This window comes from Ambystoma mexicanum, chromosome 9, assembly GCF_040938575.1.
Source record: "Ambystoma mexicanum isolate Mex_15411 chromosome 9, UKY_AmexF1_1, whole genome shotgun sequence".
NCBI lineage: Eukaryota > Metazoa > Chordata > Amphibia > Caudata > Ambystomatidae > Ambystoma > Ambystoma mexicanum.
In genome coordinates this window covers 836143692-836169732 of record NC_090931.1, presented here as the reverse complement: position 1 = coordinate 836169732, position 26041 = coordinate 836143692, and the positions used below count along the sequence as shown (strand labels likewise).

The window sequence follows — 26041 nt, the reverse complement described above, 5'->3', positions numbered from 1 at the left end:
ACCACTGGGGAAGTTCTTCAAGAATTTGACACGTTTTACTAACAACTTTATGGGGAAGAAATGGTGGTTGAAGAGAGGGACTTGGAGCGATACCTGAGGGGGGTGCCCCTGCCGGTCTTATACGAGGGTGAGAGGGAAGCACTAGATGGGCCAATTACACAGGAGGAGGTGTTGACAGAGATTCGGGGGATGAAGGTGGGGAAGGCCCCAGGGGACGCCGGATACAAGGCATGTTTTTATCAAATATTTTCAGATGAACTAGTCCCACACATGGCAAAATTGTTCAATCATATCCTGACCACGGGGAAGGCACCTCCCTTGTTTGGCTGGGCTTTAATAACAGTTATCCCGAAGGCAGAGAGAGACTGCAGGAGTTGTAAGTCCTACTGCCCTATATCCCCCCTAAACGTTGATGCCAAGATTTTTACCAGGGTACTCGCCACCAGAATGGAAGGGGTCATGCCATGATTAGTGCACTCAGACCAGGTGGGCTTTATACGGTGCCGAAAGGGGGCTCATACATTATGTAAAACGCTGCATTTGATGGAGGTCATGGCAATACGAGGGGGTAACCCTCCGCTGGTCACACTCAACACTGAAAAGGCAATCGACAGGGTAGACTGAGGTTTTGTCTATGGGGTACTGCACAAGTATGGGTTTGGTGCACGGATGTTGAAGGGGATACAGGCCCTGTATTCGTCCCCGGAGCGCGGGTAACGGCCAATGGGAGACTATCGCGGGTCATCAACTTGAGGAGGGGTACGAGGCAAGGGTGCCCACTTTCCCTACTCCTATTTGATTGTCAATGGAGCTGCTCGCTGAACGGTTGCGGTGGGTGCCCCAGCTGGAGGGCATCGTGGTAGGGGATAGGGAATTAAAGGTGGGGCTTTATGCGGATGACGTCTTGCTGCACCTGGTGAACCCACAGGGTTCAATTCCGGCGGCCCTGGCCTTAATAGAGGTGTACGGGTGCTTCTCCGGGTATAAAGTCAATAAGGGAAAGCGGGTCATATTTCCTTTTGCAGGGGATGGGCAGAGGGATGTGGAGGCGCTCCGGCCCCTGGGGATGGAGATTCAGCTGGAGAGCATACAGTGCCTGGAGGTCACCATAGTTAGATCAGATGGGGACTTGAGCGGGGATAATTATCCACCTCTGTTTAACAAACTGTACAGCGAAATGGTGGAATGTGGCAAAGGGCATATTTCATGGATGGGGAGGCTGAATGCCCTGAAAATGACTTTTCTTCCAAAAGTGTTGTACATGTTCCAGATGCTACCCATATGTGCGCCAGATGACCTCTTACGGGAAGCTAAGGCCCGGATGTTACGTTTTCTGTCACAGGGTCAGAAGCAGAGGGTGGGATATGACACCTTGGTACTGCTAAAACATTGGGTAGGGATGGGGCTGCCGGACTTGATGTTGTTTATAAAGCCACTTGAGAGCAATGGTGCCACACATTCGGGAGGACACTAACAAACAATGGGTTTACCTGGAATATTATCACTTGTGTCCAGCAACAATGGGGTAGTGGCTCTGGGTCCCAAGGGAGCAGATCCCGGGGAGAATTAGGGAGCACCCGATCCTCAGGATTTAGTGGGAGCTGGGGAGAAAGGGAGTCGGAATGTGGGGAGTCACCACGTGGTCTTCGCCGATAAGTCATATTTGGGCTCCCCGGTGAGGGATGAGATGCCGGAGAGATACCAGAAGTGGGTTGAGGAGGGACTAGCCAGAGTCAGTGAACTGTGGGTTAAGGGCGCTTCATATGGATTCAGGAAGTAGAGTCAGGTTTAGGTATCAGAAAGCTGCCAGTCTTCCTCTTTCTCAGACTGAAAGGGGCCTTCACAGCAGAGACATCGAGGGAATGGATCCAAAGAGACCTCACACCTGTCGAGAGAGTTCTCGACATACACAGCAATGAAGGGTCTCATCGCATTACTCTACAGGGCGCTCGTGGAGACTTTTAAGGCACGTTTGAATGACTGCTGTAAAAGTTGGAAAGGGACCCGGGACTGGAGTTGGACGAGCATCTCTGGCAGTTTATGTGTAGGAGTGCATTTAAGACATTGGTGGCCTGCCAGTATAAACTGGACGGCCTGAAGTTGTTGCACTGGTATAACCGTATGCAGCGCTCGAGAATGTTCTCACATGTGAGCCGGTTATGTTGGCATGGATGCAGGGACAGGGTGGACTACTGGCACATGTGGTGGAGGTGCCCAAAGGTCCAGGTGTTCTGGGCAGGATTTGGTCTGGACAATCAAGAGGGACAATGGCGCACCTTGCCCCATAACACACACTGTTTGCTGCTGGCAGCCAGGGCATGCTTGGCGAGGTACTGGAAGAGAAGGCAACTTTCGAGCCTAAAGGAGTGGTCTGACACTGCAAGGGACATTTATCTCATGGAAAAGATTACAGCGGAGATCCATGGGGGAAGGTCAGGGATGGAGGGGAATGGCTCCAATTTTGTACTAGATTTGGGAGTGTGAGTTGAAGGGGAAACCACTCTTGAGGATTGTGCCCAGTCCCGGCGAAAGCAATTGAATGTATAGGTTGAGCACCTTGTTGTGGTGGTATTGTTTATAACACCTCTCTATGCAGAAGTTGTTACTGTGGGTTAGAAAACCCACAGGTAAAAGGACGGATGGAAATGTGTTGGGGGGGAAGGGCTACGGGGTGGGAACATGGTAGCATGGTATTGTGATAGTTACTTTCTGGTCTTTCTGTACATTTTGTTTTTATAAAACCAATCAAATCTATTTGTTTTAAAGAAAAGACAGAAGCCTTAGAGAGCAGAAGTGCAGAGGCTCAAAAGGGGCTGCTATCAAAAATCTTAAAACTACATTGAATTCCCAAGTTGGAACAATAAAGGGATTAGGTATTAGAAGGAAATATGATCTTGAGCCCTTTCAAAAACATTAACACCAGGAGTACCTTAAAATATGAACCTTGTTTGGGTTTACGCTTAAAGACTGAGAGGACGGCTAAATAACCCTTAACTGTGTTTACATTTAAACCCGATTTGGCAAGGGACATCAGAAAATTCAATAAAGTGCCGGTAGAGCAAGACAACGGTCTTCCAGCGACAATGTATGAGTGCTTGGTAGATGGTCGTCTCGCAGAGATCATCACACCACAAACTTCCTCTGAAAGATCCCATTTCCTGTAACGCAACCTCTCAACATTGAGGCATGAGGATTGTGACTGATGGTCTTGGGGGTGATCTACCCTGCTACATGATTGGGTCAGTAGATCTTCCCCCCAAAGGATCTTCCATTGAGGGACATAGCAGAATGTCCCACATGACTTGGTACCAGGTACTCTGTGCCCAGTGTGGTGCGATCAAGATCATGGTTGTCTGGCGGCACTTAATTTTCCTCACAACCACAGCAATCAGCTGAAATGGAGAGGGGGGGTGCGTTCACCTGGTTGAACTCCCAAGGAAACAATAAATCAATCAAAATAACTTCATTCGGTCATACGACCATCAAAGTACATCATAGCAAAACAATTCTAACAATATTCTACCATATTTACAGCAAAGTAACAAAAAGGAAAAAATCCAGCATAATAGAACTCACTGGTGACAATAGTACAAAAAAGCCAATCATAACCCTGGTTGCATGGCTTCCACTGTTCCAATACCACAGTAATTGCCAGATCGCCGGGTGCCCAGAGGAATGAGATTTGCACCAGATAGAGCGTTGATGGTGAGGAAGTCTTGTGGGGGGGCACAGTGGCAGAATCAGTGGACAACCTGTCCACAGTACTGCTATCAATGATAGTCCGGCCATGACACATGAGTCTTCCCAATACTTCCCTGGCTATGTGACCATCCCTAAAAGCCAATTTAACAGAATCCTCAGGGTTTTCACTGATATGTCTGTGACACCCTACTATAGACTCCCAGCTCACAAAGGAGCAGTCATCGACTGAGTAGAGCCATTGAAGGCATTTATTTAAAAGGGCGTTCCTCGGTTCACGTCGATCAGGGGGCAGTTTGGGTACCCTATGAAGAAATACTCTGGACCCATTTGGCCTCCCTCATACTTGGCGCTTGGGCAAACTCCCCTCACCGCCCCAGGGTAATGGTTACGTGCACCAGTTGCCCTCACCAGGGGACGCTTGATACTCGCTGTACTAGGGGCCCTGTCCTTCGAGGTACGGAGGTTACAACCCGAAGTAAGAGGCCTCGTGGGCTTTCCAGATAAATTACGTTTTAGCGGTTGATGAAGCTTGGACTGGCTCATCAGGGTAGAGACATTGATGACATCAGCGGCATTGTTCGTATTGGTGGGTGGATGATGTAGCCCCCCCCCCCGGCGACAATGGTAATATCTTGGATCGCTCCCAATGGGCCCTCTCCGGCCTCCCTCGCACCACCTCCCCTACTATGGGCTTCGATTAGGTATAATAACAGTTTTTTAATAACTGCCAATTCAGACATCACATGGGCACAAGAACAACCCCAGGAGATTTGGGCTTCTATTTACAGGGGGCCTAAGGGGAGTGAAAGTCCTTGGTTAGCAGGCTTAGGTGCCCGAAGAGGAGTTAATCGGAGAAAGGAACTAGCTCCTGAGTGCGCTGTCAACATGGTCTCACTCCAGGAGCTACAGATGGAACTGCCAGTGGAACTGGGGGAATGCTTTTCCTCTAAAGATGCTTCGGCCGCCATAACCATGCCCATAGGGTCCAAGGCTAGGTGTACCAAGGTAGACAGCAGGTGAGCTGCAGCACGGCCCAATAAGTCAGAGTTAAGGTGGGCGATACCGGGGGGGGGGGGGGCAGGTGCCAACCCGCAGGGCACAATGGAAACCAGGGGGAAGCCAGTAAGGCGCAGTCCTTGAGAAATTTGGACAATCCTATGTACCTTCTCAGTTCCACTGTCTGACGAATAGGATTTCCCAACATTGGCCGTACCATTGGGGCACTGAGAATTAGTAGGCAAACTTGTATTATGCTCAGGCTTGTGTTTGTTTGTGCAGTGGGAGCCTTCCACAGGGTTTACAGCTAGAAAGTTGGCCGTTTGGTGAGGAAAGACCACACAGTGGGCACCTCAGGCCGTTGTTTCCCCCATATGGTCAGGGCATTGAACAGTCTTGTTTCTTCGGTGGTGGACATCCCCCATGATGTTGGGAATACTGTTCAAATTCAAGCTCTCACTAAACGACTCCCTGGGTTCCATCCCCGGGGCAAGGGCAAAGATAGAGGTAGCAGTTGCTGCCAGAGCGGGGTCCTCTCGTGCATTTTGACAGTAATAGGCATGTGATCACTTCCCTTAGTCACTCGACAGTCCCCCCTTTTCTTCTCACTACTTTGATCTTGCGGTTGGATTTGGGGCCAGGGTGGGATTGCAGGTTAGACAAGTTGGACAAGAGGCCAGAGTTGCAGAGAAAGAGGTGGAGAAGGGGGAGACGGGAGGGGACTCCACTATCTCCATTATCTCCTTTGTAGGTTTCCAATGATTCCAAAATGCCCCTCACAGCAAACTGAATCCCCTCCCTGGCTGACTTCCCAATTTCTGCTCATATTCTGCTAGCCTTCACCTCAGGAAAGTCTATATCAATGGGCCTTCCTGTCCAGCGCGAGGAGCCCTGCAGGCCACTAAATCTCCTGCGGGGGATGCCAACACCCCAGGCCCTTGTCCCTGAAGGCTTCACCCTTGCAGGGCAGGGGGTGGAGCTTTGAGAGTAGAGGGGATGGGGCCAATGGCAACCGGCAGCAACAGAGGCCCTCCTGGGCCAAGACAAGCAGGGCGGGACACCAACACCCTGCAACCTTGTCCCCGCAGGCTTCACCCTTGCAGGGCAGGGTGCAGGGCTCTGAGAGCAGAGGGCCTGTGGCCAACAGCACTGGCAGCAACAGAGGCCCTCCTGGGCCAAAACAAGCAGGGCGGGATGCTAACACCCCGCACCCTTGTCGCCTCGGGCTTCACCCTTGCAGGGCAGGGCGCGGGCCTTTGAGAGCAGAGGGGGCATGGCCAACGGCACCGGCAGCAACAGAGGCCCTCCTGGACCAAAACAAGCAGGTATGTATGAATGGGTAATCCCTATTTTTTGTTTACAGGGGGTCAAAACTGTAGGAAGGGATGCTCTGTGAAGGAAATTTATGGGAAACAGATCGACTACCCCTCTCTTTTAGTCCTGTATAGATCACGGGTGAAGATAAAGGTTAACCTATACACTTTGTTAGTAAGGTTTTCGCCTTGCTGGGAAAAATTGCACAGAAATGCAACTGAATACAAAAGTTCTATCTCTTTAATAATCGTAAAAATACCTTAAAAAACATTACAAACTAAATACATTTTCAATCAAACCATTTAGTCATCATTCATCTGTTCTAACAGGGGAATACTATAACTTAAAAAACTTTGTGCATAACAGTAAATCAGAATATGCATTCATGACAGGGGAAAAAAACATTGGATTTTCCCTTAAGCAGTCGACATATGTTCGGCCCGTTATAGTGTACCACCTCTGTCAACAGTGGTCACAAAGATGAATATTGGGCCATCTTCAGGACAACGGTTACTTTTGGTAGATTATTCTTGTTCCCCATTGGGCACACAAGCACATCTAAAAAGATAAATGTACATGTATTAATGTATAAAAAAGGAGATAGAAAAGAGTTGTAGTTCCCAACTGGATAGGATCAAGGCGATGGCTAGGTTATACTATTCTAGACACACACACTAAACCCACCTATGGTCCATAGACGGAAGTTTGGACTATTGAGCTTGGTCAGACTTTCGGATGTGGCAAGGAATTACCATCCCTGGTCTTGGTTCCTATGGTTAATTAGAAACAACAGTTTCTTAGTGTTATGTTCTTGCTGATACAGACAATTTATTTAATGAGCTTAAAAAACTTACAAGTTAGCAACTTCTGTAGCTTTGTCTTCGAAGTCGATCTTTATTTTTCTGAATTCCACCTGGTACCATTCAGAGGCAGGACATGGACTATTATTCCTGTAATTGTGGTGCTGCCTAAATCAAAGGGAAAGAGCATGCTAATGAATGGATATATTGGGGCATTTAATATCCAGGGTTAAGGTTAAAAAATAATTGTCAATCTTTTTTTGCCCTTTTGTTACTGTTGTTATTTACACGTGGACTATGGGCCACAGATTGTTATAAATTTCTAGAAGCCTGTAATTAAATACACTCGGCTTTTGATGTTCTAAAGCGGCAGTCACTGCGCCTTATACATGGTGTTTTAAAAGCATAGTGGTCTTGCACCTGAGGTCTGTAGCCAAGGGATACATGAAGTGGCAGTGGCTAGTTGTTATATTTTCTAAACATGTTTTAAATGTACTGCTGTCATGAATTACAAAAACAAGCAGTATTCGAGCATCTTAGCACCGTGTTCACCGCCTTGCAACCAACAACATTACTTTTCAGTGTTTGTTTAAAACGCACGTGTTTACATAACCTGCTGCAGTCATTGCCGTTATTATCAGATTTTACGAGTGAGCACATCTGTCATTTTAATTGCAATGCCATACTGACAGTGCGGATAAGGCTTGTATAATTTAGACCCCTGGATAGATTAAAGTTTTTCCATCGCTTACCTTGATCTATGCCGTTTGTGCGCCCAAGTGAAAGCTGGAAATCTGCAAGACCGGCGAGAGCTCGTTCTGCAGAGTAATGGTGTGTTTAAATTAAGTCACGTGATTAGAAACCCGTGCTTACCTCACATTTGTAGCCATTAAAATGTGAATACAGGGCTGCTGGAACTTGTAGTGAAAGGTCAATAAAGGCCATATTTTATTTTTTATTATTGTAAATAGAAACAGCCGCATGAGTGACATATTTTGTAGTGTTGCACCTGGTTATGTAATGTACTCAAGCTATTTATAACAGCTGCAGGCATCATATATTCAAAGAATGCCTCATATACTACCCAGTTGTAATGCAGTTGTATTGGGCAACTTTAGAGTATTTACACTTGAATGGCACCTTTTTTGGTTCACGGAGGGAGATCTATAGGTTGTATTATCGGTCTTGCAAGAGTATGTGTGGAGAAAAATTGCTTCTTTATATTGGTGGTTTTTAAGTGCCAATGTGCTAAAGATAGCCCTGGTTACCAGACACTCAATGTGCCCACTTGTACCGTCTCTTTTTGTTATGCCGAAAAAGCCTAGCCATCATTGTCTAGCGCTTGATGTGTCCACAACCCATCTCTTCTTTTTTATGCTGGACTGTTGAGCGGTATTTATACCAGGAAAGGGATGTGCTCTATACTTAGGAGGTTTGCTATATTGGTTATAGCTAAATGTCAACGCGTACTTTAGGTTGTGCCTGTACTATGAGTTGCCTAGTGGTAGTCGTGGAAGCATAATGACACAAGTTTGTTATATTATCCTCAACATTGAGGATACTGGTACTGGACAGCCAATTACAAAAAGTGAAGGGGAGCCCTTAATGAAGGGGGACCTTCAATGATATTCATCTATCAAATGTTGGAAAAGGGGTGGCATCAAATGAGTGCATTCCATTTTATGGCGATGTTAAGGCCATATTTAACTGTATCTAGATTATAAATCCATTTCTGCTCGCATCTTGTGAGGTTGAGATCCATATTGCCTCCTCTCGGGGATGGTTTGATAACTTGTATGACACACCATAATAAATCTGTGCATTTATGTTGTTGATGGATGTAATGGGCCACTAAGGGTTTATTATCAATTTTATTCCGAATGCAAGATTTGTGTTCACAGATTCTTTGACGTACCTGTCGTTTAGTCTTCCCTATATATACTAGGTTACAGGGGCATTTTATAGCATATACAGCCCGTTTAGTAAGGCAATTGGTGAATGTCTTTAGCTGTACTATGGTGTTCCGTAGTTGAATGCTTTTCATAGTGGTGGTCTGTGCACAGACTGAACACTTTCCACAACGATGGTGCCCCACAACTGGTGGTAGGCCCCAGAGTTGTGTCTGGGTGGTAAAAGCCTTGGGCACAACGGGATAAGTGTGGACCAAGGCGTCCTTGATGTTGCATTGTCTTTTAAAGGCAAATCGAGGCATGGGAGGATTAAAATCCTCAGTTTTGATCATGTACCAGTACCTTTTAATGATCTTTCTAAGATGGCTACTTATAGGGCTATATGTGCTGACACATGTTATTTTTTCTTCTTTGTGCCGGTGCATGGATTCAAGACTGGCGATCCTATTGCTATGCAGTGCTCTTTTATATGCACGGTGGACTGTCTTTTTCGGATAGCCTCTATTTTTTAACCTTATTTTCAAGGATTTCCCATATTGTTTGTATCTCAAATTGTGTACAGTTTCTGCGGATGCGCAGAAACTGCCCATACGGAAGTCCTTCTTTTAAGCTCAAAGGATGGAAGCTGCGATAATTGAGCAATGTGTTTTTATCTGTGGGCTTCCTGTATAAGACTGTTTCTATGCTACCTGTATTGGTTTTTTGTATTTGAAGATCCAAGAACGGTATGGTATGCAGGTCGGTGTGTATAGTGAACTGTATATTAGTGTTCTGCGCGTTAAGCCATTCATGGAACTTTGTCAAGTTGCCAGATGTATCTCTCCAAATCATATAGATGTCATCGATATACCGTAGCCATGTTATAATCGATGCGGAGAAAGGGTTAGAAGAATCAAAAATGAATTGTTGTTCAAGGTCATCCATATATAAATTTGCCAAATCTGGAGAGAAAGTCGCTCCCATGCTTGTGCCCTTTAGTTGATTATAAAAACGTCCATTGTATAGGAAAAAATTCTCTGTTAGACCTAGTCTTATGCATTCTAAAATGAATGCGGTGGGGACACTGTTGAGTGTTCTAGTGCGTCTGTCTAAGTATTTTGCCATCACCTTCAAACAATCCTGTTGTGGGATACTGGTGTAAAGACTGACCACATCCAAGGTCACCAAGATGTCTGATGGATTAAGTTGAAAAGTTTGTAATGTTTTTTAAGGTATTTTTACGATTATTAAAGAGATAGAATTTTTGTATTCAGTTGCATTTCTGTGCAATTTTTCCCAACAAGGCGAAAACCTTACTAACAAAGTGTACAGATTAACCTTTATCTTCACCCGTGATCTATACAGGACTAAAAGAGAGAGGTAGTCGATCTGTTTCCCAAAACAAGCAGGGCAGGACGCCAATACCCTGCGCCCTTTGTCCCTGCAGGCTTCCCAAGTTAACACAAGTGCATTGGTCTGAGAGTTGCCCAGTGGAAACAAGTGCAGTGGGATTACCCTCCTTTCTGCCCATTTGAAAGGACATCATGTATGTGAATTCAGAGTGTGATTTTAAATGTGTAAAAATGCCCCATGGTAGGAGCAAATTGGAAGAAAAGTACATCTGAATGAGTGCATCATAGATGCACTAATTTAGATGCCCTTTGAGAATCGGTGTGCTCCTTTTTTTGGTGCAAGGGATGAAATGCGCTGTATGGCCCTAAATGTTTTGAGGTTGTCAGAAAGGACTTCTTTAGGTTGATGGAGAAAACGTAGCTGTGAAGAAAACTGCAGGCCAGATTCTAATTAAGTAGCACAAATGAAAGGAACACAGAGAAGGTGCTTGTGTTATTTCCGTTACTTTCAGAAAGGAGCAAGTGACCTTATTCTCAAAGAGAACCTGTGCATTACAGGAGGAGCTGGACGGTGGTAAAAGGATGCACTGTCCAGCCCCATTGCATACATTAGTGTCGGGAGCGGTTTCCCAACACCAATATATGACAGGCTTCCAACAACCACGTGGTCGCTGGGAGTGTATTTCACAGAGACTGGCACCTTAAGGGTCTAATCTCTGTGAAATGCTTGAAAAGAAAAAAAGCATTTCCATCCCCGTTTGTTTTCGAACAGTGCCTTTCATGTCTCCCCAATTAGGATGATGGCTGCGTTCTTGATGACAAAGAATGACTTTGGGAATGGTGGCAGTCCTTTTTCTTTTTCTATTTCTTCTCCCCAGACTTAGAATAATGATCTGAGGAGATGGGGCTTGATATCTATTTTCTCCTTGGAGCGACCTTCGATTTTACTGGGGACGTCTTCATCGAGGCCATGAAAAGCTTTGCTAGCCATTCCTTTACGGCTTTCAGTATCATCACCTGACAGGACCCACAGTCCTCTGTATCGTGATCTCACCCTTAACAGACAAGACAGGAGGAATGCAGATCCATCACCGACATTGACTGATGGCAAGTTTTGCACACTTTGATTACCGATTTTGGTTGAAACATTTTCGTCGAGTGTTCTGGTGTTTTGCCGCAGAAAAAAGGAACTGAAGAAAATGGCACCAATGGCTCTCTACAAGCATGCCAATGTCGAAGTTACGGCACAAGACAAAGCCAACAAGATGAACGGGTCAACGACAGGGCCTATCAGCCCCACCTAGTTGCTGAAATTTTTTTCCTGTGCCGACTGTTTAGACTGCTTATTTCAAAAGATGAGGATTATATAGGCGAAATCTATGTGTCCATTAGAAATATGTTGTATACTAATTGACCTTTTCACAATTGACCTTGGGAGAATTGACCTATTTTAAAAGGTCAATTAGGACATATATGTTGGGGAAAACCCCCCGCATCCCCACCCAATCCAAAAAAAACCACAGTCTCCCACCCAATCCCCTTATATTCTTTATAATCCAAAACCAACCCAATACATATATAAAATAACATAAAATAATATAGAGTTCAATTGTGCAGGTCAATTGTAAAAGGTCAATTTGCATAATACCCAACAAAGAATAGGCACAAACAGCTTTTGCAAATTTAGTGTTGTCTCCCAAATGATACACACGATCATGGTTATAAGTGGTTTCCATAAATAAGGATCAAGATCCTCTTGGTAATAAAACATATTTTGGCCTCTGAAACTTAAGTTAAAAGTACCTTGTCAAAGCCTCCACGCTGTACAAGAGAGCTTGCAGGGAAGTAGCAAGGGCAGCTGTGGCAGCAATTTCCTCCCTGGCGGCAGAGGCTGTCTCCACCTGCGATGTCTGCATCTTTAATTTCTGTAGATAGCAGGGGACCAGGGCTTCCAATACCATCAGCATCTGAAGACTGAACAAAAACAAGAGTTACACATAATTAGTTTATTCATCTTCAAAGGTCAGTTCAGTCATGCTTCAAGATATCCTGCCCCTAGACTATACATTAGTGTTGTATATGAAATGTACCACTCTGTAATGTTTTAGATATATTGACTGGATACCGTTTACCATTGTTCTGGCTACAAGTAGTTCTTGGGAGCTCCGAACAAATATCATGAGATTGCAACATGGTCAAGATTCCTGCTGGGCTCAGGATAGATACTAAACTAAACTCAGTTTCTATGTTCACAAAGTGAAATTTAACTTGGCATTGAGTACACTGACTGACCATAGGCTTCTGGAATGCCCAATCTCTTAGCATAAAAATGTTCTTTCTCCATTACTTCTTGACTCCCATCACCCCAACCTCTCTCTGATGCCATCATTGCAATGTTGATCCCCCCACTTGATACTGACATTCTAGCTGCCTTGCACTCTGTCTCTCACTCCGCTCGACTAGGCAAGAAAGGTGGCAGAGTTTGTCTGTTGATCAGTAAAGCCACACATTGTCATCACTGCCTAAAATGTGGCTACATCACAGAAAAAATGGATCTTTCGGGGTGCAATGGTGTGGAAGAAACTGATTTTAAGACATTGGAAATCATCTGATACTGTTACTATTGAGATGTGGATTACAGAGATGCATATGTTGGCGGAGATGGAAAAAGTGTTGTATCGGAGGGAGAAGAAAAACGCTTTAATCAAAAAGATCTGGGGTAAATTTCTTTTGTTATATTAGATTTGAACAACGACTGTGTAGTGACTCCTTGGGGGGTGGGACGATGTAATGTATATATTTTAATGGTTGTTAACATGGATAATATTGTTTATTCTTGTTTATGTTTTCGGATGTATTTGTTTGTGAGTAAAATAAAATGTTGGAAAAAAAAGTAAAGCCACACATTGGCACTTGCTCCCCCAATTGACTTTGCCACTCTTCCTCTGAGAACACCTCATTCCACTCTTCTCATTAGACTACTCTTCTACCTCCCACACAGCACTCTTAATCTCATATTCTCTGATTCAGACCTACTGCTCGAAATACTCCAGTTTAAGTCCCTGTTGTCATCATCGGCAATCTTAATCTCACTAGCATGAGCAAAGAATTATGAGTTACTAAACCGTAGTGACTAACATACTCTTAGTCCTTAGTCCCCTTTCCTCCATATTGTGTGGACGTCCCTTCCAAGGGATGGGAGACTGAACCTTTGGCACCAGAAAAAACCTTCTTCCCTTTAAATTTAGAGGTGCAGGGGGTGAGGCCGTGGGAGCATGCACTACCCTGACTACACCCACCGGCGCCACTCGTTAGTCCACATTGACGCATCGACAATATTTAACATTGCCTAATGATACCAGTATTATTAGGGGGGAGGATGGTGGGACGTATTGAGGAAAGGGGACTAAGAATACGTTAGTCACTATGGTGAGTAACTCATAATTACTCTTACGTACCGTCCCCTTTCCTCCATACTGCATGGGCGATTACAACTGAATGCAGCCCCAGGGCCCTCCTTAAGCTAATAAGTTCCTTAGAACCGCCTGTCCGAAGGTCGTGTCTGATTTAGAGCCGGCGTCCAAAGAGTAATGCTTACAGAAAGCCGAAGGGGTGGCCCAGGTAGCCACCCTGCTTATGATTTGTCACATAACCTGCCGCGGGAAGGCGATGGCCGTGGCCTTGGCTCTGACCATGTGAGCGTGCATGTTGGCTGGCATTGGCTTGTGCTGCCCTTCATAGGCCTCTTTGATGGCCGCAACCATCCACCATGCAATAGAAGCCTTGGATGCCTGATAACCAGGTCTGCAGCACCCAACAATGACGAAAAGTGCGTCCGACTTGCGGAAGCCCTTGGTCCTGTCCAGATAGAATTTCAGAGCGCGTCTGACATCCAGACAGTGCAAGACTCTCTGAGCCTCGTCCTTGGGGTCAGCGAAGAACATAGGTAAGTCTATCTCCTTGTTTAGATGAAAGGCAGAGGGTACCTTAGGTAGGAACGCCGGGTGAGTTTGCAGGACCACCTTATCCTTGTGGAAAGTGGTGTAAGGTTCTGAGGCCGCCAGAGCCTTGAACTCACTGACTCTGCGAGCGGAGGAAAGTCCCACCAGCAAAGCAGTCTTAATGGTGACAAGCCTGATGTTCGCGGACGCCATTGGCTCGAATGGTTTGTGCGCCAAGGCACCCAACACCACATTGAGCTCCCACACTGGTTGTGGCCTCTCAATGGGCGGGTAAAGCCTGGACCATACCGCCAGATGTTTCTTGACATTCGGGTTGGAGAAGGAGAAGACCTCCTCCTCATAATTTCTGTAGGCCCCTATGGCTGCCAGGTAAGTGTGACATGTGTCCACCTGAACGTCTGAGTGTGCGAGGTGCACCGAGAAGGTGAGCAGGTCGTCCAGCTTGCACGTAAGGGGGTTGATCTCTTTAGAGTCCACCCAGTGACAGAACTTGCTCCATTTGCTTTTATATTGGCTCCTGGTAGCCTTGCTCCTGGTGTCCTGAATGATCTCCAGGTTAGCCCGTGATAGGCTCAGGTGCTTGAGGGTGATCTGCTCAGGAACCACGCTATGAGAGCTAACTTCTGAGGCACGGGTGGAGGACCCTGCCCCCCTGCTGGGACAGGAGAGGTGCCGGACCCTGCGGAAGGTGAATGGTTGGTGTGTCTGTGAGGCTGAGAAGTTTGGAGAACCACAGTCTCGCTGGCCACCAAGGAGCTATCAAGATGATGCTGAGGTGACAAGCTTCCTTCATCTTGCGGAGCACCCTGAGGATCAGGGGTGTGGGAGGAAAGGCATATGCTGTCATGTCTTCCCATTGAATCTGCAATGCATCTCCCAGGGGGCCGGGGCCCAGCCCCTGCCAGGACGCAAACTGATGGCACTTCCTGTTCTTCCAGGAGGCAAATAGATCCACCTGAGGATTGCCCCATGTGTTGAAGACCTCCTGCAGCACCTGGTCGTTCAATTGCCATTCGTAATTGTCTGCACCTAGCCTGCAGAGCCTGTCCGCTTCCAAGTTGGCCTTTCTGGAAGGTGAACGGCCATGAGCTAGATGTTGTTTTCCAGTGCTCATCCCACATGCTGACTGCTAGGCCGCACAGCGGAGAGGACCTGGTAACCCCCTGCTTGTTTGGACTTTTCGGTCTCGCTCTGGGCCCTTTCCTTCTATCCTTTATCTGTTTAACACTCATGTATTAGATTAATAATTTCTTTGTTCTGCTTGACATGACCCCTGTTTGATTACCCCCTGCTTGTTGATGGCTGTAATCTTGTCCTCCGATGGAAATACCCTCTCGGAGCTTGTATCCCAGATGAGGCCCAGGAAGGTGAGGCTCTGGGTGGCTGCAGCAGGTCGTGGAGTGTGTTCATAAGAGTGGAGGAAGTGTGGGTAACCCCCTCTGGGGATCTCGCCGTGACGAGCCAGTCGTCCGGGTATGGGTAGACAAGGTGGCCCAGTGCCCTGAGGAGGGCTGTCACTGCATTCATGAATCTGGTAAATACCCTGGGGGCTGAGTTGAGGCCGAAGAGTAGCACATTGTAATGGAAAAGACAGCCCATGATCCTGAAGCATAGGAAGAAGCGATGAGGTTGTCAAATCGGGACGTGTAGGTAGGCATCCTTCAGATCCAGGGAGCACATCCAATCTTCCTTGTCTAGTGTCTCCGCAATGAGTGCTTGTTAGGGGGAATTCTCTCTTTAAGCTGAATTTCCTAACCTAGTGAGTCCTCCAGCAGCTATGCTGGATTTCTGGAGTTTGTTTTTTTCCTCCTGCCAAGAGTGAGACTCTTTTCCTCCCACTCTTGGACATGATTTATGGTATTCCGTTGACTGTTAATGTGTTTTATGGACTATGGGGTCCTTTACTCCATAGGGTCTCATGTGTTTTTACGATGTGTGTTACACAGCACCCTCCATGCATTAACACAGGGGTGTCATAGTGACACCCCACCATAGACTCCATACCCTGGGACTGACTACTGTCTCCCAGGGCATGTAAAGTCACCATTGGCTTTGCTAGTCCCAAATTATTAACAGAAACCAGTACAAACCATCATATTGTGGACGTACTGGTCAAGGCAATTCGATTTCCCCAGGGTCTGTTAGTCGAGGGGGCACGTGTCCGTCCCCCCTGATCGAGTTTTGGCTGGTGGCAGTGGAAACTACTTTTTATATTCGACCGCAAATATTTTCCTATGGGATTTTCCCATTGTTCGAGGCTACCAACTTTAAATATTTAATTCTCATAGCCTCGAACATACCGCCGGTTTATTTAATTAATATTAATTCTCCGGTTGGTATTTTTTGCCAAGACTCGATTCAAAAATGGCCTTTGTGTTCTCTTCTGTGACTCCAACCCAAGTCGAGCCCTTTGTTCCACTTATTGGCGGGCTTCTCCACAGAAGCCTCCAAAAGTGGTGCCACTCTGTCTGGGTACCACAGGGGATGTGGGAGGGGGTTTAGGCACCCTGGACCGAGTTACCTTAGTAACTCAAGTCGCACTCTTGTGTGATTGGCCCAAGTGGTGAGCCGGCCGGCTCACCACTTAGCATGTTTGAGTGACAGCTAGGCTGAGTGAATGCAAGTTTTCTGCATAAAAGCAGGGCTTTGGGGACTGGAACTTCAGAAGTCGCCACAGGACCTGAGAATCCGACGAGGGAGAAGCTGAGCCGACCTAACACGACGACACCACCGGTGAAGCCCTGCGAAACCGACTCACCACTTCCCGACAACAGAGAAGATCTCCCGGCTGGAGAGGCTTCTTCCCCTGACTGGTGGGCACAACCAGTTTACCTTTCTTTCTTCGCACCCCAGCCCGGTTTGTGGTCGAACTGCCCATGCCAAGCACCCCGGCAGCCGGATAGCCACTCACCACTGAACCGCGAATCAACGGACCGCTCCTTGTACCTGATAAACTCTGCGGCTGGTTTCTTCCCTGGCAGTGCAACGGACTCCTGTCTTCCTCCACGATGAGATCCTCTCTTCCCCCGGACGAAGCACCGACTTGCACCCGCTGCCAGAAACAACTGCCCCCGCCGGAGCATTCTCACCACTTTAAGGTACCATGTCCGCCAGGCCTCCCTTTCTAAAGATTGCAACAAGGTTATAATAACTCCTTAACCTTCTAGACTGGGTTGGCCGCCTTGACCCTCTAACTGGTCCCTTTCTTTGGTCCAACTCCTTTTTGAACCGTTTCAAGACTTTTGTGCACTGCAACCGTGTGACCTTGGACACATTTCGTTTCGATCCTCTTAAAGCGGATCCAGCCTACTGACTCTGAATTCACGGTTTTACTTTGCCTTCCTCTCTTGTTATGTTCTTATAAAAGTGTTGGGATCTGTTCAAATTGTTCTCTGCTTTTCTCTCCCTTTTTAAAACGAACTAGTAGAGTGCCATCTACGTTAATCGCTCACCGCTGTCTGAAAATAAGTGGAGCTTTACTTAAGACTTGTCTAATATTCTTTTAAGGGAGTGTATATCTTTTAGTGACCATGTTTTTGAATTGCTTACTAATAGTGCCTGTGTGTTTTTCTAGATGTGGTTTTAAATAAATAATTATATCTCTTTTACACCAAGCCCTGGTCAGTGTTTACTTGTTCTATTGTGTGCTCTTGACCTATTGTGAATACTCTGTATACTGCCTAACTCTTCTTGAGAGAAGTCTGACTGCTCAGCCACAGCTACCAAGTGAATCTGTGTGGTACAGACTGCTACCAAGTGGGTTTACTGCCAAACACCTGTAGTCTTAAATCTTTTGCAGTGATCACAGAGGGAACTGCACAGGTTTCTGCCTAACAGTGCTGGTGTAACCATCTTGAATTACTGAAGAGGGAGGGAGAGGTTGAGGGTGGATAGGTCCAACACAACTCTCAAGCAGCCTGGTTCTTCTTTTATATGGCGCAAATCCTGGAATAGAAGCCTAATCTTCTCTGGGAGGCTGGTACTTCTTCCACTGCTTGGCTCTCAACGAGCGACCGGATCTCCACCAACAGAGTTGCCGTCCCAATCTGTGGCAGTGGAGGGGAGGAGGGAGGTATCGGTATGCGGTACCCCTAGGATACTACAGAGAGGATCTAGGGGTCCGCAAAGTTCTGGTGCCAGAAATGCACATGAGAGGCAAGCCTACCACCCACTGGAGACACGTGGACCAGAAGGAACGCGTCATGCCTTTTTACCGTCTGAAGCTGCTGCTGAGGAGGGGGACTGGAAGAAGTCCTTGCTCCCACCCCTTTTTGTTGCTTGTGTCAGTTCTGACTCGGCGAACGGTCAGGTTGTCTCGACCTCCGTTCCTTGAATCCCTGACACCCGCCAAATGCCTGCCCCTTGTCTGAGCGTTGATGCGACTGGGTCTACGGCTGGGTGTACGCCTTGGGTGTGGCCTTCGTCAGGATAGATAAAGACTTTGCAGATTGCGAGCTGTTCTTCTTTTTATCTAATTCCTCGTCGGTGGTAGAGTGGAAGAGGTCACAACCCTCAAACGGAAGGTCCAATTGTCCGTGGCGATGCAGAAGGCCTGCAAGAGGTATCGATGTGGGCCACGGTGGACTCCATGATGTCCTACGCTACCAGCCTGGATTCTCCTAGACCTGCCTTGAAGCGTGCCTGGCTCTGCACCAGATGTTCCGGAAGGAAGTCCGCTATTTCCCGCCACAACCTCTGGTTAGCCGCTGCCAGCAAGGCATCCGCGTTGGCCTGACGCAGGTGCAGAGAGGCGTTGGAATACAGCTTCTTCCCATATGCCTACAAGATCTTCGCCTTGCCTAGTAGCACCAAGGACGAGGTGACCAAGGACAACTGAGGCTTAGAGTAGAGTGACGCTGCAGCGATCACCGAAGAATGCGGTTGGGGGTGCGTTGATAACAAGAGTGTATCCTCTTCCATCTGTCTATACTTGGCATCAAGGTACCGATTGACAGGTTGGGCCGAGTGTGGCTTTAGCCACCCCTACTTGGCCATAGCTATGATGTCCTTCTGCATTGGGATACCCGTCTTGGTAGGGGGTCTTAGGGTGAGGATTTCTGCCAAGACACCCTCCTCGGGCTGCTCTACCTCGGGTTGAGGAAGGCCCAGATATTCTGCCAATCCTGCAAACCTGCTGCGGAAGGCCTTTGCTGAGGGTCCTCCTCCTCCTCTGTATCCACCTGAGTGTCCGGCTGGTCCGGACCGGGAGGAGGGTGCTGGACGCTGTGGGCTGCGGCGTGGAGACCGGAGCCAGAGGCTGCTGCGGGACCACCTGAGTTGTGGGAGGCAGGGGACCCGGAATCGAAGGAGTCGGCAGGGGCAGCGGGGGCTGCGCTGGGGCCTGTGGTGCCGGAGCCATGGGAGGAATTACTATGGGCGCCAGTGGAGTGACCGGGGGAACAAGTCCCTGACTGTATCCGTAGGATGGACCCCATCTGGAGGGTTTGCATCAGCACCAGGAACCTTTCGAAGAACCTGTCTTCGGAGGCAGGGGATGTTGAACGAGTGGCTAGGGGCTGCTGGGGTCAGAGCGCACTCTGTCTAGGTTCCGGGGAAACCTGCCCTGTGCTGCTGATCGATAAACTGTAGGCCACGTACCTGGTTGACACCAGTCCCACCTTGAAACTCGTTCACCCGCCTGCTCTGTTCCTAAGAGTGGCATCGGATGAGCAGCCATGTTTTCTGGCGGGCCGGCCATTTTGGCAAGTAGCGTGCCACGTGCCAAAGTCGTGGTGCATGGCTCCCTGGGCCCGGCCTCCTCCAAGACTCTTGTTGGTGGAGCATGAGGCCTACCCTGCACTTCAGGTCTAGGCCTGGAAGGTGTATTGCCCTCGACATTGTCGCCAGTAGTGCTGCGTGCAGACGCCCCCTCGGACATTGAGCCGGTACTAGGGCGTAGCCTCTTGGGTGTACACCCGGTAAAAGAACCTTGCAGTCCCTCAGCACTGATTCCAGAAGGATCTAACGGTCCCCCAGCCGTGAGGGCGGTAGCTGGACTAGCCTTGGTGTGTGTGCTGATACTAGAATCTGAGAGGTTCCTCCCGCTTGGGCCTTTCTTCGGGAAGGAGTCACCCTTACGGGGTGCAATGCAAAATAGTGGCCCCCCCTTTGGGCCTCGATCTCTGCTTGACAAAGTTTTTCAAGTCCTCTGCAAGCGATCTTTCGAAGAGCTCCCTCCGCCTAGCTAGCCTTTTCTTCAGTGCACGTGGAGTCAGTGCGTTGCACATGGTACAACCTTGCCAGACATGGTCAAGGTCAAGGCAGCGAAGGCAAAGAGTGTGGGGGTCAGACGTAGGGAAGAGCCCCTCGCATGCTGGACACATGCTGAAGCCCGCTGAAGTTGACATGCGCTGGGGAGGAGTGTTGCGCCGGAGGATCGGGTACCTGAATGACAAAGAGAAGACAAAAAGATAGAAGAACAAGAATTCGGGGATGAGTGCATGGTATTACATGGCTGGATCCAAACCCAGGAGCGCTGGTGAAATCGGCACGTTCCCGTCGACGCTGAAAAGGGGACTGAGGAGTGGTGGAGTCAGGGTAGCGCATGCTCCCATGGCTGCACTCCCACGCGCCTCTATATTTAAAAGGGAAGAAGGTTTTTTCTGGTGAAAAAGGTTCCGTCTCCCGTCCCTTGGAAGGGACGCCCATGCAGTATGGAGGAAAGGAGACGGGACGTAATAGTAACACGGACAAGAGCTGGACTCCACTTTCTCTGATCTTTCGTCAGTCAATCTACACAGCCTTCCTAAACACAACCCCAGAAACTGGCTAGATCTCATCCTCCTATTCCACTCATTGTAATCCTCTGCTCCATCTGCTGACCCTTCACCATCTGACCACTAACTAATCCAAATCATCAGGTCTATCAAACTTCCACTCTCTTTACCCTCCTTCATCTATCACTAAAAGAAACCAAATTCAAGTGTGACTCTAATGTCTTCTATCTTGGCCAACTCAGGACCCCCCTCCAGGCACTCTCTTCCCACTTGCTTGCTCTACTGAACCTGCCTTTGTAGAGTACAACACAACTCTAGCTGCCCCCTTTGAGCTACACCACTCGGGTTGCTTTTTTATTGTCCATCACTCTAGCCCTCAACCAGGGATCTCTCCAGCCATTGTACAGTTGAGTATGTCACGCACCCACCCTAAGGCACATGACCCCGGTATCGTCTTGGAATGCTGCCATAATTCTACAATTTCACAAATGTCTCAAAACGTGGCTTTTTCAATGACACCTGACCAAGGACTAATCCAATGGACGCACACACCGATCCAGGGATTGCATTTCACAGTACTGCACTACTGTTAAAAGATGCCAGCCCAAATGATGGCTACCCACACCCTGTACACCGCTCCACTTCTCTTGAGCCAGGTCAGCACTTTAAACAATAAAATAAATAAATGTGTCCTCACTTCTGCTTAATGCATAAAGCTCATCCCCCACGCTTCTTGTGACCTATCCACAATCTTTCCTTGCCCGCACCACTGCTCTAGAATATGCTAAATCTTATTATAATGTTAATCTCATATCCCCTCTAGCCTTGCCACCTTGCAAGCTGTCCCTGGCATTCCAGATGATGCATGCTCAACTAACTTTGCTCCATAAAGGCCCCATGCTCCTCTGATGACTTTACCTCCTAAATCTCCTGTTAAATAACATAAATATGACACATTCTGCCCAGATATCTATCCCTCCCCTCCCTCCTTCTCCACACCACCCTAGACCACCACCCTACCAGACTGATCCCCTTCCTCCTCAACTGAGCTGACACACATTACGGCTCAGCCAACCCATTCTGAAGTTCTATTGACCTTTTTGTATGCCAAAAAATCAAAGAGCCTGTGGCCATTAACTGTTCTCGTAGATTGTGTAGGGGGGGGGGAGGAGCCAAGATGGAAGAGGAGTAAATTGATTTCTTCTGGAGATTTGCCACGCTGCCACAAGAACGGTAATAACTCCCCTGTTAAATGAAAATGAAGATTGCTACCTCCGGTGCCACAACGGCCCTGAGGGAGACGTAGAATAATGCACAAAAACAAAACAGAATTGGGATTGGTGAGGCAGGCTTTGGGACACAGTGTGCAACAGGACTTGCATGGAAAAATGAAGTGGGATAAGTGGAAACCTCAGATATGGGAGCAAAGGGGCCTGCATAGTATACTAAATGTGAGTGTGTTGGAGCCCCAATATTGGAAAACAAGCAGAATTAACTGTTGGAGGAGAGCATTGTGGCTGTGAGTATGACTCGGCTCTGGCCGGGGCGAGCGCACCGATCAGGTTCCAGAAACCAGACTGCAGGTGTTATGCGGAGCACGAAGACAGGGCTGCTTTTGGACACTGCCCTAAACAGGGAATTCCTGAAAATGTGATATCTACTATTATTTGCATTATGGTTAATGCATAACCTTTTGCAAACAAACAATATACAAAACATCATAAATACAATTCAGAAATATCAATAAAAACAATACATTCTTTTACACCACATTTAAAACAGAATCAATATAATTTAAAACTGTAAAGCTAAGAGATATTTCATTGGAATTTAAGACCCGTTTGCATAAATAATCTTCTGAAAATAAAACATTGTAGTCAATGAATCTTGCAAACATTTGCTTTCTCAGAGTTGTGAGACTTGGGCATGCCTCCACAAGATGTTTTAATGTCTCCACCTATGCATAGCAACACCTGCACAATGTCTTGTGTCTTGGAACTCCTAATCTCGCGCCACACACTTCTTTTGTTCGAAAATTATTTAATGTAAGCCTTATAAAGTTCTCTCTAAAAGCAGGGTATGGATTTTTGCATAAATACAATGATAATACGTTAAAAGGCCTATTATCAAAAATTGGACAAGAAAATAACTAGTATTTAGAGACCCGGGTCCTTGTTGAAATCCAGTCTTGTTCACATAATTTGCGTTTAATCTTAATCTTACCGGGTGAAACCAACAGCTCCATAGAGGTGCTCCCCAAACCCTCTCAAATATACATGCACGTATTTGCACAGCTAGACAACACTTTACAATTATTCAATTCCAGTTCTACCTTAAATTGTGCTAGTAATGAGCAAGATGGAGGCAGCAACATTTTCAAATATAACAGTAAACATTGCCAAATTATACACGCTTCTATTGAAATCAGGCCCATTTTAGTCTGATACGGCTAATCGGTACCCACTGCGGGATTGCCAAAGCTTTTCTTCATACAATTGCCTCAATCTTAGCCCAAACCAAATCACACCCAAATGTGTAAGCACCTTTTGCTGGGAGCACTGCACAAGTGGGAGAATCGAAAATCTCCCAAATTGTTTATCTAGAAGCCATAGTTGGGCTGATGCTACCCTAGCATTTGAGTGCATATTTTCCATTAGATCCTGTTTGTTTGGAACATCTTGTACTATCACTCCCAGGTATTTAAACAAAACAACTGTCTCCACTTTTACATTATCCACCATAAACCTAAATGCACTGCCTTGTGTCCGAAATATTTTCCTTGCTTTCATCACCAACACATGTTGATAGACATGTCTAACTCTGTTAAATATCGATTCACTGCATTCAACCCTCACTGCAGTCCTATTGCGGTAAGGTCACAAATGATAATATGTCAGCATAGGCCATATACTGCAGGTGGATCAGGCCCAGTCATGGAGGATTTGTGCGGACATTAATAAAAGCTGATCCAATATCATGTATTTAGAAATTCAATAAAAATGGGGCTTATCACAACCCACGACTGGTCCTAATGCAACTACTAAAGTTTCTCTGCTAGTCTAGCTTTACCCGAACACGAGTGCTAGTATGCATTGCAATCAGAATATCGAGAAGGTGTGTAGGGCAATTACTTTGCCACAATTTCTCTCTGTAAACGCAGTCAAAAGCCTTGGAAAGATGCAGGAAGGCGATGTATACACCCATCCCCTGCAACCTTACTTGGTTTGAGGAAAGTTGCAGTAAGAAGCAGTTTTGAGCTGTTCCCACACCCTTCCTGAAACCTGCTTGACACACATCCAGCACATTTTCCATCCTGGCCCATATTTCCAGTTCTCTTAATAGTTGACTGAAAAATAATGTACTACTGCCATCCAGCAGGGAAATTGGGTGATCATTTCTGGGGTCTAATCTGTCGCCCTTTTTAAAGATTACTATTATATTAGCCCCAGACCAAGAGAGTGGGATTTCCCTTCCCCTAGTTACTATAACAAACAAGTCAAACAGTACCGCAGTTACAAAAAACTGTCCTGACAGGGAAGTGATGTCGGTTATACAAGAGTTTTCTGCGGGATACAAAGACTCCCTAATAGTTTAAATCAGTGTTTAGGGAGAATTTAGAAACCTATGGGTATTAAGCGCGTTATAAATAACCTATCATATCATATTATATCAATGTATTAATGAAAAAAAAAAACACATCTGAAGACGTGTTCATATTTGTCAACTTGGATATTGCAAAAATGATTTAATCTGCATTTATTGTCGCATGGTTAATATCTGTATTCATAAAATGAAGACATACATAAATGTATTGCTTTTCATGCAAAACAGAAGTGTTAAAGCAATATACAGAGGAAAATTCTCACAAACATACATGAAACCAAAATGAGTCATATATAATAGACATCAACATCCCACAGTTGAATGTTAGAGAGCACAGGGAGAAGTCCTGTGCATTAGTCTAATCACATAAACCTGCAGATCATATGCTTGCATCAGTGAGGCCAGCCCCCTGTTAAACAGCAGCCATGGATGGGTTTCCAAATCACAGCAGGTCTCTTTCACGTACCTCCAAAAAGTCACCCCTTGGTCTTTCTACTGGAGGGTCAATTTGTATTGCAACCTCCAATGAGAGATGACTATGATAACTTCCCTCTACCGCCACGACAGACAGCCAAGAGCAATGCTGAAATATCTCACGCAAAACAAAGATATAATCAACAGTGGATTTTTGCACCATGAGATCCCTTGTGTATATAGCTGGGAGATCCCCTGAGACACACATATCAAATTCACACCTGATTAAAGTGCCTCGCTTCCTCAGGGCAGACCCCCCTTTATTGTAAGGGGGACTTCATATACCAAGAAGAATCCAGGCATTCGCTGTTAAAGTACCACAGAACACTCAGGTGTGACTCACCTTCCGTTGACCAATGAGCAAAAGAATCAAACACGGTTGATAAAAAGATCTCTAGCATGGATTTCCCAGGATTGAAATATACATTAAATAGTATGCAGGACTTGCTCATACCCATATTCAGCTCCGTCCACCTCACAATCAGAATGTCAGAACATCCATCCTGCCCCTCCTGCTGCCACCATGCCGCATGCACCTTGTGTTGCCATTACGCCTCTTGTACCTTGTGTTGCCACTATGCCTCATGTACCTAGTGCTGTGCCTCATGTACCTTGTGTTGCCACTATGCTTCATGTACCTAGTGCTGTGCCTCATGTACCTTGTGTTGCCACTATGCCTCATGCACCTAGTGCTGTGCCTCATGCACCTTGTGTTGCCACTACACCTCAAGCACCTTGTGTTGCCACTATGCCTCATGTACCTTGTGTTGCCACTATGCCTCATGCACCTTGTGTTGCCACTACGCCTCTTGTACCTTGTGTTGCCACTATGCCTCATGTACCTAGTGCTGTGCCTCATGTACCTTGTGTTGCCACTATGCCTCCTGTACCTAGTGCTGTGCCTCATGTACCTTGTGTTGCCACTATGCCTCATGCACCTAGTGCTGTGCCTCATGCACCTTGTGTTGCCACTATGCCTCATGCACCTTTTGTTGCCACTACGCCTTATGTACCTTGTGTTGCCACTATGCCTCATGCACCTTGTGTTGCCACTACGCCTCATGTACCTTGTGTTGCCACTATGCCTCATGCACCTAGTGCTGTGCCTCATGCACCTTGTGTTGCCACTACACCTCAAGCACCTTGTGTTGCCACTATGCCTCATGTACCTTGTGTTGCCACTATGCCTCATGCACCTTGTGTTGCCACTACGCCTCTTGTACCTTGTGTTGC

The 26041-nt window shown here is 46.8% G+C and overlaps 1 protein-coding gene across 21 annotated transcripts in view; it reads right to left on the bottom strand.

Moving 5' to 3' along the window:
- UNC80 (unc-80 homolog, NALCN channel complex subunit) overlaps positions 1-26041 on the bottom strand; it is a 3486058-nt gene that overhangs the window by 939136 nt on the left and 2520881 nt on the right. For all 21 annotated transcript variants that reach the window (XM_069615884.1, XM_069615886.1, XM_069615890.1 and 18 more), the window contains one exon: positions 11857-12027. In XM_069615884.1, the coding sequence (XP_069471985.1) occupies positions 11857-12027 (171 nt within the window). The remainder of the gene's footprint in view (positions 1-11856; positions 12028-26041) is intronic.